This window comes from Typopeltis vanoorti, chromosome 6 (genome assembly GCF_054136105.1).
Source record: "Typopeltis vanoorti isolate ZY-2024b chromosome 6, IOZ_Tvanoo_1.0, whole genome shotgun sequence".
Classification (NCBI taxonomy): Eukaryota; Metazoa; Arthropoda; class Arachnida; order Uropygi; family Thelyphonidae; genus Typopeltis; species Typopeltis vanoorti.
In genome coordinates, this window is record NC_143554.1 from 37804597 (window position 1) to 37821889 (window position 17293).

At 36.3% G+C, this 17293-nt stretch overlaps 2 protein-coding genes across 4 annotated transcripts in view; one reads left to right on the forward strand and one right to left on the reverse strand.

The window, feature by feature from the left end:
* Positions 1–13959, reverse strand: part of LOC150105387 (eukaryotic translation initiation factor 5A-1-like) — a 36614-nt gene extending 22655 nt beyond the window's left edge. The window contains exon 1 of the mRNA XM_090394127.1: positions 13745–13959. The gene's annotated coding sequence lies outside the window, so the exon portion shown is untranslated. The remainder of the gene's footprint in view (positions 1–13744) is intronic.
* A 128-nt stretch (positions 13960–14087) lies between these two features.
* Positions 14088–17293, forward strand: part of LOC150105388 (uncharacterized) — a 188972-nt gene continuing 185766 nt past the window's right edge. For 2 of the 3 annotated variants that reach the window (XM_090394125.1, XM_090394124.1), the window contains exon 1: positions 14088–14308. In XM_090394125.1, the coding sequence (XP_090250251.1) occupies positions 14239–14308 (70 nt within the window). In that variant the 5' untranslated portion in view covers positions 14088–14238. The remainder of the gene's footprint in view (positions 14309–17293) is intronic. The other variant, XM_090394123.1, reaches the window with a different exon arrangement.

Sequence of the window (17293 nt, forward strand, 5' to 3'; positions counted from 1 at the left end):
TCTCTCATCTGGATGGCAGCACTGTTACAGCATGGAGGAGAAAAAAAAAAAGCTGACCTAGCATGACTTTTCCTCTAATTCCTGCATAAATAATGACGGCAAATCACCTCCTTCCAGACCAGCAACTCAGCACCACATCTCTCCTTTCGACAGAAAGACAAAAGAAGAATATTTATAACCTGAACACTACAAAGTCATCTGGTCCTGATGGCATCACTCCTATTGTACTTGTGCTCCAGAGCTAAACACTTGTCCTCTATAGTCTCTTTAATCATCTATATTCAGCTGGAACCTATCCATTCTCATGGAAACTAACATATATCCAACCCATTGAAAAAAGAGAAGACAAAAGCCTACTATCCAACTACTGATCAGTTGCCATTACCCCAATCCTCCCCAAAATAACGGAGAAAGTTATTCATGGTCAAATTCTTCACTACCTAAAAGTTCACCAGTGACCACCAGTATGGATTCTGCAATCCAGATCCATGGCTGATATTTTAGCTTACATCACTCAACCACAGTCCACACTGTTAGCCTGCTGGCTATGCACTTTACAACCATATGCCTGGGGAAGGAGTGTCCTAAGTTTGATTCCTGTTACAAGTTAGCTGGTCTTGGGCACGGACAGCAGAGTCCCCCCCCCCTTTTTATCTGGGGTTTTTCATCCCACAAACAGGCTACAGTCATAGGATATACTACTTAATCCCTCATTAGGAAGGCTCAACCAGTCCTAAGGGGTGGGCGAGGAACCGGGAGGGGGCTCCCACACAGGAAAAAAAAAAAAAAAAAAAACCTGGACACATGCCATGGGAAGGTTCGGGGAATTGCGTGCTGCTGCCCCTGACATTTCGAAGGCTTCCCATCATGTTTGGCATCAAGGCATGCTTTGTGAACCACCTTTGTTTGGTTTACCTGCCACGCTCTGTAACTGGATAGCTAGTTTTCTCTGTCTCTAGTCATTCACTATGTGTCATGATGGATAGCGCCCTTTCTTCGAGCTTTGCCACCAACGTGGGAGTACCTGAGTGCTCCATTCTCTCACCTACCTTCTTTCTCTTATACAAAAATGAGCTAAGCTACTTTCAATTACTGCAAATCCTATCCATAACACTGCCAACAATAGCACTCTCCACTCATCCTACTCCTTTGGCAAACCATGTAGCTCTCAGATATCCATTACATCGAGATCATCTGCAACCAGTGCCTTAAACACTGATCTCCATACCACCTGCCAGTGGGGGCAAGGATAACCTAGTTACCTTCAATGCACCAAAATGCAGTCCCACCTTTTCTCTCATAAAAAGGATCTCAGCTCGCCTTCCCTCATCCCCAGTAATACACACATCAGACAGGATAACTTTTCTTGGCCTGACATTTATTTCCAACCTCTCTTGGCACAAACACATCAAAATCAATGCATCTAAAAAACAGGCATTCTTTTCTGCTCATCTTCTGATCTTTTGCTAAGGCTGTCAGACGTAATTTCGCCCTTCCTTGTTTCCTCATCTCTGACAGTACCATGGTAACTACACCTAAGGATAAGACAAACCTCCTGACATCAGTATCTTCCTCCAACTCTTGTTTAGATGACCAATGCAATACCACAAACTGCCAAATGCATATGCCTCCTTTAATTTTCTGCTAGAAGGACATCAGGAAAATCCAAATTAATCTTATACTAAAAAGCTCCTATGTGTAGAAAGGATTGTGTTTGTCATACATGCTGACTAATTTCGATGGTAATTTCTGTGTTCTGATATATTACCATCAAAATTAGTCAACAATAAAGCTCCTAGTCTGGAATTCACACCCATCCTGTATCACTTATATAAGCTGTCATATTCATTTAGAATCTATTCAACAGCATAGAAAAATTTTTTATTCATGTTAAGGGAGATAAAAGCCAGCAATCAAACTATCATCTGATTTCTCTCACTTTGGTACACTTAAAAAGGTATGTGGAAGGTCATGAACAAGAAGCTTCTTCACTTCCCAGAGATCCATCAATTAATTAGTGACCACCAATATGGATTTCTATTCTCATCTACAACAGACCTCACTGAGTGAGATCTGTTGCAAATCTCCATGGAAAGATTTAGAGAAACTTCATATTGTCGCTCTAAATATTTCACATTTGACCATGCCACCATCTTATGTTACCCTCATCGTGCTTTGTGATTGGTTTGCTAACCCCCCACCCCTGGTTGTTTGTTGCATGTCACGATGGATGGCTTCATCTCAGATTTCTTTATCAATGCTAGAGTACTCCAGGGGCTCTGTACTCTCTCTTACACGTTCTTCCTTTAGAACTTTTCTTTCTGACTTCCAACACTATTCATAGTTTTGTTTATGATAGTACTCTCCATACAAGAAATCCTGTAGTACTCAATGATGCAGGATGGATAACCAGATGCCTCAAGGTCTTCCATAACCACTACATAAAACTGGAATGCAAAAAATAAATAATTTACTAACTGAAATTAATTGTTTACAAGTCGATGTTTTACTAGCTGAAGAGGCACTTTAACGATATACACTCAATGAAGAAGAATCTAAATACAAAGAACAAGGCCAGTCATCGCATACGTGCATGAAGTGCAATCTTCTGTTATTAATGCTGACAGGAAGATAAGGTGGTGCACCAAAATCTGCAGAACCTGTGCTGCTTTCCGGAACAGCATCTGATTTAAACTGGGATTTGTAAAACAGATGGGGTTTCTTTTATCTAATGAAATGGTCTTCTTCCAGGAAACATGATGAATTAGTCTGCATTCTGGTTATCCATCCTGCATGTCCAAAATTCCGAGGTCCACACTGGCAGGGGATTCTATAGCCACCTGGGAAAGAGAGAATCCTGGCAATTCTCTCCATAAATACGTATGGTTCTACAGTAGACAACACGTGAGGAATCTACCTGTGCTTGCTTTATAAAATTATCCAAGAAGGCTAGCTATCCAGTCTTTCATTTCCATTTCTAACTCATGCATGGAATCTTTTTAATGTCTGAGGTATATAGATGATGTTACTGCCATTTGGCTGCATGACCCACAGACTGGCTCTTTCTCTTTATACATTTCCAAAATAATATACGTCCCTGGCTTTTTAACTGTATGCTTACAAGTTTTTGTAAGCATACAGTACATTCATAATATGGGAGGGATAAGAATCACCCGATCCATTATTATTACACAGTCCAAAAAATCTCTAGAGACCAAAGAGAACTTTTTCAAGCCACTTCAAACCTCCAATAAGTGAGGCAGTGCTCTCAAACCAGGTGATGAAATTCATCTTTCACCTAAAGACAATCAATCGCAAACATCCATGCCCATATCAGGATTCGAACCCACAACCTGTTGATTGAAGAGTGGATATGCTAACCACTCAGCCAACCAGGCTGGTGCCTAGGTTATTCATTATATTTTTATTATCATTATAGCATAAGCACCTTCCCCACCAAACAGGCAGATACCTACCACTTCACATCACAATCCAGCCCAGAAACTTGAAATTTTCAAAAAAAATTTAGCCTACACAGCAAAACAAATTTCCTCCTCAGGTTAAACATCTGGAATAATAGGCTCTACTTACACCATTCCAACCAAAACACTTGCCAAACTCTTTAAAAAGAACACTCGACTATGCATACACAATTAAACATAACATGAGAACAGTATGCAAACTTCTGAACAATGTTTTCACATTCCTGAGACAAATCAAGGATTACCATGATCCTGTCCTTCCCAGATTTCTATAGCAGCATGAAACTCAGCATTTTTGAAAGACAAGATGGACCATCTTGGTTATAATAAAAAGTCCAGTAAGGAAAACCATTTCATGGAAGAAAGCCTGACTACTTCACAAATCAAAGTTTAACTCTGCGACTGTTTCTGGAAGTGGCACAAGTTCTACAAACTAGGTTAACTGCAACACAACTGATGGCATGATTGTGTGTAGATTTTGATGCATTACCTTACTGTCAAATAACAGAAATTACTCTTAAGAATACAACCATTGCTCTCCATGCATATGGTTGTCCTTGTTTGAAGTCACTGTACAGGGTATTCCCCAAGGCTGTCTTAAGTGTGACACTTTTTGCTATTAGAATTAACTCAGTCACTGAACAGCTTCCTTCCACTGTAGACAATGCTCTATATGTTGATGACTTCACAATTTACTGCCACTCCCGTAACATGAGGGTAATTGAAAGACAACTTCAGCAAGCAATTGATCGTCTTTCTGTGGTCTCTTAGTAATGGGTTTAGGTTTTCAACAGGAAAAAAGTATCTGGGTACACTTCTGTCTAAAACGCACTCTTCACCCAGATCCTGAATTAAGAATGGGATGCACTATTATTCCAGTAGCTACAGAAGCCAAGTTCTTGGGACCCATTTTTGACAGAAAACTTGCATTTCTAGCACACATTCGTCAATTAGGAGAAAAGTGCAAGAGCGCGTTGAACCTTCGTGATAATGCTAACTTGAGCTAGTAAAATGTCAGCTTGTAAATAATTACTTTCTCTCTTCTTGAGCTAACCACCACATCTGGCTTATTCTAACATATATATATCACAAGAGCAATTTTTAGCCTCGAAAAAACATGTTTTTTTTAATTTTGTTCAAAGCACTGCTTCTCTTCTGCTTAACTCCAACCAACCTTAAATATTGTGGTACCTCCCTAAGAATTCTTGAAATAATGATGGGGGCAACCCATTTAACATGCGATTCTTCTCTTAACGGACTCCCTTCAGTTACTATCCCACAGGTTCTCTCTCTCTCTCTCCACAATGCCTTTTCTATAGGTATTTTCACAACTGAACTTCATCAAATCATTACCATTTCTGCACCTTTTTTTCTACTTGCAAGAACTCGAGCAGGCAATGATCAACCTCCATATATTGTCCAACTCCAAACGTACCAAACAAACTTCTCATCTTCCTTCATCCCATGCACATCAGTTCTTTGGAATACCCCCCCATACTTTTTTTTTAAAGCCAACAAGTGCAATCACAGCACTTTAAAATGAACATATTAGTAGATTACTTCTTTCTCCTTTACCAATCATTTACCCCACTCATGGCACTGTTGTAAGTCTTCTGATCTTTGATGTGTGTAACATTATTAAAAAAGCTGAGATGAATTGTATGCAGCTTGAAATTTTAAAAAAAATTTAGCATACACAGCAAAACAATTTTCCTCCTCAGGTAATCTTCAAATGTGATATGGTTGCATATAATGAACACAATATGGTGCTGTTTTGTTCTATTTAACTAATTAGACTAATAACCCAATCCTCCACCTTGGTAACCTAGTCATATTCATGAGCACAAAGAAATATACCAAGCATGTGCATTGCAAGCACACTAGCATGAAGGCAAACAGACCAAATGTAAAAGACAGGCTCCTACAGTCCAACTTGAGCTCTTTATGGGTGCAATGATGGAATGTTGCTGAAGCTCTCAAAATAATTTTCAACCAGATTTTTATAATATGATGCAGCCAAATTTGTTTAGGTTCAGATTGTTATAATGCTAGTGTGCTTGCAATGCACATGCTTGGTATATAATCTGTTTTTTCTTCTTACAAGAGGGAGGTATTTCCCCCTATTGAATCTAGTGATCTGTATTGGTCTGCAATCCAAGAAATCTAATAGTGCAGATGATGAACAGTTTCTGTTCTCCTAAATAACTATTTGCTGTTCTTCCAGTTTGTCGAAGTATGTAAGTTTCCAGGAGCAAGTGATACCCCAAATACCAAGATAAACTTTCTTCTTACTAAACTTTTTTTTATTATTGAAACTGAAAATTTAAATTTTTTGTTTATACAGTATGTGTCTATTGGATTGATATAATGAAAAAATACATTTAATAACTGAAATATTTTTACTAAGTTTTACTTTTTTTTTTTTGAAAAAAAAAAAAAAAAAAAAAAAAAAACGGTGATGGACTGAAAACAAAATTTTCCTTAGAGTCAAAGCTGGATAACTGGGAGGAGACCACCACACACACCTTTTTAAAGAATGCAGCAAACCGACCAGAGCTTCTGACACAATGACCAATTCTCATCTTCTCATGTCTCATTAATTTGGAGGAAAATTGTCAATACAAAGTTAGCAATGATATAACCTTTACATGTAGTACTATCATAATATTCTGGACACCCCTGAGGGTACATATCAAGAATTTGATGGTAATGGATGTAAAATTTTTAGTTTTTTTTTTTGTTTTCAGTCCACATAAATGCAAGTGATGACAAACATTTGTGACAAGATTGTAAATAATATTTCACCTAGAATATATGCATAGAAAGGAGTGGTTGTCTAGACAAAGACCTGGCAATGCTGATGATAGAGCTCTTATTATATCTTCAGTGTTACTTACATATGCAGCCTGGTTGCCTGAGTGGTTAGCATATCTGCTCTCCAACCAACAAGCTGTGGGTTCAAATCCAGTCATGGATGTTTGTGACTGTCGTTAGATGGCAGATGAATTTCACTGTCAGGTGAAACATGAAGTGGCTTAAAAAAAGTTTTATGTTTGGTCTCTAGAGCAGGGTTTCCATATGAGGTAAAACATAACGATAAAAATATAAAATTATCTAATTTAAAACAGAATTCATGAATTTTTCACATATCCCACGCATTCTTGTAGGCACCATTCCAGAGTACCGTGCTCATTAAAGTCATCTATAAGATGTATAGATGACTTTAATGAGGCAACTGCAATATGATATTATCAAATTCAATCTGTGCTAACTCAGAAATCCCACTGAGGTGAATGGCTACCACCTAAGATAGCAACTCCTCCATAATGCACTGGTCAAGCCTAATCAGGATTATTCTGTTCAGATCCAATAATTAGGATTAGAAGAGTAGAAGCTAACCTTGGAGAAGGTACAGAGGCAGATAATAAAAATGATATCAGGATTCTAGAATGCTAGTTGAGGACAGAAATTGTATGCAAACTATGAATTTGGTGGATAGAAGACAAAGGGATAACATGAGACATTTAAAGTGTTGAGAGGTATTTACAGGATTAATCACAGGTATCTTTTCTTTATATTTTAAGGTGTCATTTTGGTTAGAATTTATTTATATTTAATGAAGCGACTGTTTATAAAGAATTGCAGATTATTTGCAATTCATTCTTAAGAGCTTGCTAACTGAAGAAAATGTATACAATACATAGTGTATGTCCAACGGATTAATATACTTTTACCACCACCCAACACAAACTAAATATTCCCATCCCAAAAAAGTAGAGCAACAACAGTTAGCAAGCTCTTAATGAATTAGAAATTAACAGCAAAACATTGGTAAACATTTATAAACAAAGAGGAAAAAAGCAGCATGCTACACAAAAAACAACCTTAATGCCAATACAGAATTAAATTTAACTCTCCCACAGATCCCCATGTTGCTCTATCACTCTTACTATATGGACTTATGCTAGGTGGCACAAGTTAAAACAGCAATCGCTGTGTGGGCTGCAGCAAGATAAGTAAATTTTATATTTAAATGTGTGTCGATATTTCAATGTGAAAAGCAGTGTTTGGAGAAATTTCTTAGGCGATATTATCATAAATTCTGTTTTTGTTAGCACATTGATACAACATGGCAGTGAAAGGTTGTATAGGTCTGCATGGAAAACAAATAAATTAAACAGCGTGGATTTCTAAAAATGGTATAGATTGTAATATGTATGTGTGGGAAGATGCCACAGATACTGTAGAGAGGATAAATAAGAGAAAAGAAACGAGTTACGTATGATATGAATTACGCAGCAAGAATTATGAATATGTTAGCAGAAATATGTGAAGAGAAAGGAGTGCAGTTTGTTAACGTGTGGAATTAGTTTGAACAAAGAATTGAACTGTTGATGGAGTGCATTGGAATAGTTCTGTTGTGGAATGATGCTAGAAGGTAGAGTAATGAGTGCAGAGAATCAATCTGAGCAATAAGTGATGTGAAAGCATGGGACAGTAATGCTAGAAGTATCAGAAACAAGGGAAATGAAATGCCTGCACTGATTGAGTTTGTTCACTCAAAAATTGTTAGAATAAGTGAGACATGGTTGGATAATGATGACATCCCAAAAGAAATAGAGGGAAGGGTATGATGTATTTGCTTAAGATATAAAGCTTGGTGAAGAAAGAAAAGGTAAAAATGGGAGGTAGAGTGCTACTGATGATAGAAAAAGGGTTATGTCCATACAAGGTAGAGATGCGAGAGGAAATAGCGGTAATAGTTTTGAGGAAGTATGGTGTGAGATAGATAAATAGAACGAAATACTTTGTTGGATGTTGCTATAGACCTGGTAATGTGGAGGATAGCGACCAGGAAATGAACAAACAAAGGGGGAAAGGGTGATCATTACGAATGATTTTAATTATATTCGGCATGAACCTCTTTGATTCCGATCTGCGAGTTTCTTATTCGGTTTTGAAACAATGTGGGATTTAATATCCCCTTAATTTAAATAATTTATGGGTGCACCTTTTTGACAACTTGTATAGCAGAGTATATAAGTTCTTTTCACTATACCCTTAGTATTATTTTTGGTCTAGCTACTCACTGAGATCTAAATAAAGATCAAAACCGGTCTGGGTAGTGACCTCCCACCATAATGTATAACATCATACATCTCATAGGAGATGGGTTTTACATAATGGAAAATACTAAGAATAGCGATCAGAACTTTCCCCATCTTTGCTACGAGTTGCCCTAGTTTGTACTACGTGCTTTAGCTTACGCTAGTAGTCGCCGATACTTTTATAGTTACTATATTCGACATGAAACTCTTTGATTCCGATCTGCGAGTTTCTTATTCGGTTTTGAAACAATGTGGGATTTAATTAGTTCCCCCAGAGAAAAAAAAAAATGCTACCTCCGTATGAGATCGGCTAACTCATCTTCGATTGAAAAAGTCCACATAAAGATTCCTCCCGTCATGACGAGAATCGAACTTAGGCATATTCCAATCGAAGGGCGCAATGCCCTGTCGTTCATCCAATTGCGCTACATAAACAAGAATATTCAACTTGCATGCAACCCATCACTAAACCTAAATTAATTTCAGTGCAACAAGATAGCAACTGTAGGTAAAGAAAATGAGTTTTTGAGGGACAACTACCTCAGGCAATATGTAACAGAGGGCACATGAGAAAAGAGGGTCTTGGATTTTATCATCTCATTCAGAGGATGGTATTATAAATGAGGTGTCAAATTTCTCTTCAGTTCGTGAGAGCGACCATGAAGTGATTACCTGGGTGGTTGCTAGCCCATGTGGGGAAAGGGCATATGTGCAACTACAAAGCTGGCGTTCACGAGAAGCTCAGAGCTGTAGAGTTACATAGTTGGGTTGAAAGGAGATCAATGCTGCTTGGGTGATATTCAAGAACTATCTACTGAAAACAATGTCTAAATGTACTCCAAAGGTCAGATGGTTAAATATGGTAGGTGTGAAATAGATGAAGAGATTAAGCATGGAATAGAGAGAAAAAAGGCATTATGGAGGCAACATAACAGGAGTGGTAATAATGAATTCCATGAGGAATATCAAGAATAGGAAAACAGGGAGACTCAGTTGGTAAGAGTAGCAAAAATTCAGTATCAGCAGCAGTTTCCTTTCGATATATAGCCAGCAAAAATAAGAATGATTATGGCAAGATGACCATGATTGCAGAAAATAGTAAAAGGACAACTGCTATAGAGGATGAGATATTTAATGAGCAGTTGATAAAGGTCTTTCATCTGTATGAAAGTGTCATCATGGAGAGTCTGAGAGCAGAGAATAAGAAGAAATGAAGTAAGGAAGAGGTATATGAGGAATTAAGCAACCTAGATATTAATAAGGCTGTGGGACTTGATAATATATAATCTATCTTGAAGGAATGTACCAGAGAGTTAACACCTGCCTTTACATATTTATTTAACGTCTTATTTTGGGTCAAGTTCCAAAGGAGTGGAAGGGAGGCAAGACACTGCTTCATAAGTGTTGTGGTTAAAGTGTTATAAAGGCTGGATCCAGAATCATGTTTTAGTAATCTACTTACTCAGCAACAATGGATGTGGGAGATGGATACACAGTTTTATATTATATTTAGCATTTGCAAAGGCTTTTGATTGGTTACCGCATAGGTTGATAGTCAAACTAGAGCCGATGGGATTGGATATTAGACTAGCGCATTGGATTGGAGATTGGCTGTCTGATGTATCAAGTTGTGTATGGGGGGGGGGGGGGGGAAGCAACATCCAAGACGAGGAAAGTCAGTAACTCCATGGGGTGTTAGGATAATAATAATAATGAATGGGCGAAATAGGGTACACAAATTCAATATGAAAAAAAAAAAAGAAGTCAAACAAGTTTGAGTTAAGGGGTAACAGCTAGATTTTTCTCTTAGTGCAGTGAGTGAGTAGAACAATTTACCCGTTGAAGTGGTGCATGTATCTAGTATGAATGATTTTAAGAGAAGGCATGACATTTGGGTGATGCATGGCCTCCCATAAGTTCTTGACTCCCTGGAGGTCTCATAATAATGATGAGATACTTAATTCAATAATTAAGGAAAATCTAGCTTTTCTGATCCTTATCTCAGCATACTCTAACCTAAGTTGCTTATATCAAAAGATTCATGTGCTTACACAACAAGCAATCAATGCTTCCAAGGAGCATTATGCAATATTTTCTTTAAAATCCTCGCTAGCCATACTTGCTGTCCATGGTTTGATAGCAGTCTCCACCACATTGATAATTCAAATGAATCAATTTACTTTGTTTTTCTTTGTAATTATCCATTTCACATCCATACATTAGAACGCCTATGTAGCTCAATGCAGGTGGCATGTCTTCCATGCGGTAAATCGCGAATTCCATTCTAGTCGCCAACTAGGGGAACCTTTTTGCCAGCCTGGTTGGGTGAGTGGATAGCGTATCTGCTCTCCAGCCAAAAGGCTGCAGGCTTGAATCCTGCTGTGGGCATGGATATTTGCGATTGCCTATGGAAATACCATTGATGGTTGGCGGTAGATGGCGTTGGTGTAGTTGCAGCCAGCAAGTGATTGAACGATGGAGATGTAGAGCAGGTGCCCTACCTCGATGAGTCCTTGGACGGAGGTGTCAGATAATAATAATACATCACCACTAAAATGCAATTAAGAATTAAATTTCATGGTCTATCCATTTTTCAAGAAGCCACCATCTTTGTTTTTCTGATATTTAAATGAACCAGATCAGTTCATTTTCTTAGTCCCAAACTTTCTTAGTTAATGCCATGAAGTTTGTATCAAATGCATACAAATTATTTTTCTCCCTTCTAATCTTACTTCCTGGCCATTCTCAACATATCACTATAAATATAACAGCAACATTGACTGCTAAAATGATTTTTCCATGTGAATCCTGTCCATATTTTCAAAAAATATTTTTACTGAAGTTTATCATACAGAAAAATGTGATGACAAATAAAATAGATGCTTAAGCATATTCTCACGATATTCGACAGTCACACATATTCTTATAAGACAAATACTTCATTTTTTGAAATTCCCTTATTGTTTCAATAATCCACCTCACATTCACTACATGATCTCCAGCTCTTGCTAGTTTTGGCATTTCTCTATTTGCATATGATTAGTCTTTTTTCTGATTACCTCCAACAGAACTTCAGTTGCTTCCAAAATTAAGGTGCAATAGTTTTTTTATGAAGAACTTGGTTGTGGTGACAGCCCAAGACAGGAGGATGTGGAGGAGACTCATCATCAACAGTGACCCGACTTAAGTGGGAGAAGCTGCAGAAGAAGAAGTTCTATAATTCTTGCATTCTCTTGGATTCAATTTTTTTTGTACTGGAAATGAATACTTATATTTTCCAATCTTCCTATAATGCAAAGCAATACACATGCCTGAAAAGAAGTGTGCTGTGCATTTTGAGCTGATACTGGGCAAACAAAGAAGTTATTCAAGTAACCTAGTCATTAAAATACTTCACATGGACTATGCTTATTCTTGGTAGAGGAAAAAAAAAAGTAATTTCTTGTGTATAATTTATGTTCTCATCTACAAACATGTAACTCATTACATGGCACAATGCTATTTGCTCATGGGGGTGTCTGTCTTCTTGCCCAAGAATTTTGTTTTAATAGAAAGAATGATTGGCAACGAGTACTTTCCTTTCTCCACTTCTAACAAGGTTGTTCCAGAATGGTGTGAGAAACAAGACAAGGAAAAAAAAATTACGGCAATGGAGAATGACCCAAAGTGTGGTTAAGATATGTATAAATGCCTCATCACATAACCTTGCTACATTAAAATTTATCTCTTATCTTAATAATATTCATCCTTGGACAAAATTCACTTTTGACACTGAATTCAACAGGTCTTGACCAATGTTGGATATGCTTGTAGAGGTATCTGAGCAGAGCAACATTACTTTGTTTACAGGAAACCTACTGATACAAAATAATACATTTTTTAAAATTTTATTCATCTTTTATATTCTGATGGTGTGAAACAGAAATTTCACAAAACTAGTTGAGAGTTAATAAATAACTTTAGTACCAATTGTTCAATGAGGTGAGAAACCAGCAACACAATTGCATATAGTTGTAGAAAATTTCTTTGCTTGGCTACAAAGTACATTATACTAGACAAAAAAATTATATTCTTGCTTTAATGGAAGCATAAACAAAGCATGCACACATCAAGTATCGTCACAATTATTCTACTTGTATATACATTATAAGCAAGTGAAAAAAACTCCTCACAGCTATTGCTAACCCAGAGTCATATTTTAAATTTCACTACTTGTATGTGAAAAATATGACTTCATTGATTTATTCTTCTTAGTATCTTCATAAGTATACCTCCCACTGATGATACCTCAAGTAGCTGCCAAAGCTCAGTTTCCTTCCCCTCCTTTTAGTATTTATATTTAAAATGTGGAAACTCTTTCATCCAAGGTAATTTTTTTTTTTTTTTTAAATCAATTTGTTTTTCTGGCTGGAATTTTACTTGAAAGTAATTGTATAGTTGCAGAAAATTTCTTAAGACACTTAAAATATTGTTAATAATATTGGCATTAGTATTGAAAAAAAATACTCTGCAACAATTAATCAGCATGTAGTAATTCTAAACAATCTTATTTCAATTTATCAGCACCTATAAAGTTTACCGAGTTTTCGAATTATGTTATATGAAATTAAATTTTCCCATTGGTCGCTAATTACTGAAAAAGCAACCCGACTATCTTACTAGCCGCTTGGTTAGGTTAAAAAAAAGTAAAACACCAATTAATAAACTAGGCAAAAGCTTTAGATATTGCCCAAATAATCATTTAACGGTAGACCTTTGTCAAGCTTTTGTTTGCTCACACGTGGCACTAGGAATGCGATGTCAAGGTACGTAATATTAAAACAATCCAACTATACTAATATAATTAGCATTTTATTATATATTTTAATGATTTAACCATTATTAACACAGTTGTCTGTTACACGTTTAACGCATGAACTTGAAAACTATTTTTCTTCTGAGCGAAATGACGGACACAATATGCTTTACTATCAAGTTTAATATAACCTAGTTTCAAAATGCTTTTAAAACTCATATTTTTGAGCTGTTTCTTGGTGATTATTAAAGCTTACTCAACAACAGAAAAAACACGTTTATGTATATAAATTCGCATAAATACATATATATATATAAAATTGTAACATTACTTTATTGCAGATATAACTATATACTTACATGTGACTTCAAGTGGCGAAAACTGGAAACGAGACGCGCACGCGCTAAACAGGCAACGTTGCAATGAGGTTTAGAGGGGTCCTAAAAATAATCTGCACCACTTCTCCAGCTCAGCAATTAAAAATAATTTTAGTAATGAATGAAAACGAACTATAATTTAATAACAAAAAATTAATTTAATTAATATGAAAGTTCTGAGTTTTTCCAACTTGTGTATCCTATTTCTTTAAAAAATGTGTAATGTATTTAGCATTGTGGAGTGCGTATATGATGTCACCACGGAGATCATTGACCAATGAAAGTCCTCTGTTGTTGATAGCATGCAATTAAAATGCGACCAATGTAACTGATGTATACCGGCGTTCTATGTGCAGCGTGAATGTGTACAAGAAGGGAGGAGAGAACAAAGTGAAGACGGTAAACATCGGAGTTGGAGGAAGGAGGACGGAGGTTGGGATTGAACATCTGAAAGTTAAACACCACCTTCAATAGTCATGTCGGAAACACAGGAAGCAGAAGAGCCAAGCACTACAGTAAATAATGTTGCAACGAAGAAGATTCTCGGTGAGAAAAAAAAAAAAAAAAAAATCTGTAAAGCTTGATGATGGCCGTATTTCCGAGTTATTTTTGTTTAAAAGATTCCTTAAAAAAATGTTCATTTGTTAGCATGATAACCAACTTAAGGATAATCATTTGGATATTTCTGTCATTATTTTCATGCCGTGTTTTTAGTGGACCAATTTTTATCATATACTTTAGTGAGTAATACCATTGCATTCTTGAGATTTTCGTAATACTCTTAACTGCGCGCTGATTCAGGCGGGTTGCAGTATTTATTCCAGCGCTTTTATTTATTTTATTATTTACGTTTGTTTGTTTATATAGATATAGATGGATGCAAATATTTCGGACATATCGTATGTCTTCATATTCACGATTCAAGAATTACAGGACCCCCCCCCCCTTAAAATAGTTACATTACAATTTGAATATTTTGTGAAATATTCAGATCCAAATTATGGTTTATAACTTAAAGGTTCTTTATCGTTAATACAACAGCATTTGAATGTTATAAAAATGTGCAAATCACGAAAAACAATTTTCGGGTATCGTTCATGAACAGATAAACCTCTTTAAACGATATTAGAAGCGAGGAATTCTTTACCCCCCCCCCCACACACACTATCACTACCAAAAAACAAAAAGAGCGAACTCCTTGTGATTGTGTGTTTTTAATATATTTATTGCCAGCAAAGGTTGGTCGATTGGTAGAGTCTCTGCTACTAATAGCTCACGCAAAAAGTTAAGCAAGTTTGAGCACGGTTAGTAGTTGGAGGGATCAGTCATTCGGTGCTGTTGCCACACTGACCCTCGATGAGTCTTTAGACTCCCTGGAGGTGTAACATTATAATATCTATATTTCTGTGTGTATATAGATATACGCACGCACGTGTATGCCATAAACTAATAATGGCAAATCTCTAAGTGCACCTGTTTTGTATGTCTAGAGAAATAGCAAACAGTGTACCTCCAAATACGTGCATACTAAAATGTTATTGTATCTGCCTTTAAATTCAGTTTTGAAGGTCATAACTTACGAAATTACGCCAATGGCATGAAATGCCTTGGTAAAGCCTACTAATAAAAAAAAAAAATAAGCCTTAGACTTCAACATAACACTGATTATAATTGTATACACCATTTGGAAGTTCCCTTATGAAAACTGCATTTCTTTTCAGTATAATAGCAGCTGCAATCAACAGTTGTCAGGTGGATGAATTCCCTAATCAAAAGCACTGATAAAAGCAAAATTCAACTTATGCCAACTGTTTAAGCTCATCTATTAAACATTCAATTTATTAAGAGGACAAACAGTACTGTTTGCATTCTGGGAATAAAATAGTCCAATATTTGTTTTCCCTTTTTTTTTTCCAATTTCAAATTAGCTTCATTGACAAGAAACATTTTAGGTTTATCAGTATTTATTGCATTCCAGTATTACTTCAACTTAATAAAGCGAACGTTTTAGTTTAATGGGTATTGTTAATCATGAACAACTTTTTGTGTTTATTAATTTTTGGATGTAAAAGGTTTCATTATTATTGAGACGAGTTCATTTTCTTCAATATAGAATGTTAAAATTTTGCCTCTTTTGATAACCAGATAAAGAGCACAATTTAGATTACAACTTGTAAGCATGCAAGAACAAAATGATTGCTTGTTTACAAATATACTTTTTTTTTCCTTTCTTAAATGGTAACTCCTGATTGCATTTTCCATAAGGAACGATCACAATTTTGGGTGTCTGAAATTATTTCAATTACGAATTTGTAATGAGAAAATATAGTCTCGAATATATTATTGTAAACATGGTTTATCACATGTAGGACTTCTTAGATTTTTCACTCTGAAATCAGCCATGTAATTTAACTTCACAATATGCCTGATTACCCAAGGCAAAATTATGGGTATACATACAACAATTTAATTTAAGAACTTAAAATGAAGAGAAACTAAATAATTTTGATTCAAATCAACTAAGAATTATCAGGATGAGAATTTTTTTTGCTTAGATAAGATTGGCTGGTATATTCCTTGGCCGAGTGGTTAGCGTATCCGCTCTCCAGCCAAAAGGCTGCAGGTTCAAATCCTGCCGTGGGCATGGATGTTTGTGAAGTACTAGTGGTCGACGGTAGATGGTGTTGGTGTAGATGAAGGTAGTTGTGATTGGTGTGAAACAGAGTTGTAGACTAGGTGTCCTCCCTCGATGAGTCATTGGTCTCTCTGGAGGTGTTATGTAATAATTCCAGTTATTTTGGTTTGGTTGCTTAAGGGTCAAAGCTAAGTAACTGGGAGGACACCTATTTTTAAGGAATGCAGAGAACTGATCTCATCCAATCTTCCCCATTCATGTTTTGTGTCTTGTTAGTAGGTATTTGCCTGAATTCTGGACAAACAAGGATGACTGTGATTTGGAATCTAGCTGACCAATATATGTGATGGTGCAATGCCTGCTGATCCATCACCTGGTTAATGAATACCCTGTTTTGCTGTTTTCTGTGGGCAAACCATCAGCTTGGTTGGCTGAGTGGATAGCACACTTGATCTTCAACTAATAGGTTATGGGTTCAAGTTCCAGCATGGGTGTTCATAAAAGTTTGCTGTATATGAGCTTGTTTAGCTCCTTGAGTTTATGAAGGCTTCTTTTTTTTTTAAAAAAAAAAAGAAAAACAAGCAGCTGACAAATAAAAATTTAGTCCTTGTTGGTGATCTAGACATGTAGGCTAGGAAAATTTGTGGACAAGAGCAGTGCTAATAACAGCAAGTACCTGAGAGGTCCTTGTTTGACAGGGAGCTAGTCATTACTAATACCATTTTCCAACTTTGCATTTGCACAAATTCACATGGAAAAAAAACAGTCTCATTGACTATTACTGTTGATGGTGATATCTTCATGCTATATGAGTGTATAGGGGATATAAAATAGGAAGTGATCATTTTTAGTTTTGAGCAGGATAAATTGAATGGTGGAAAGAAGGGAAAATAGTG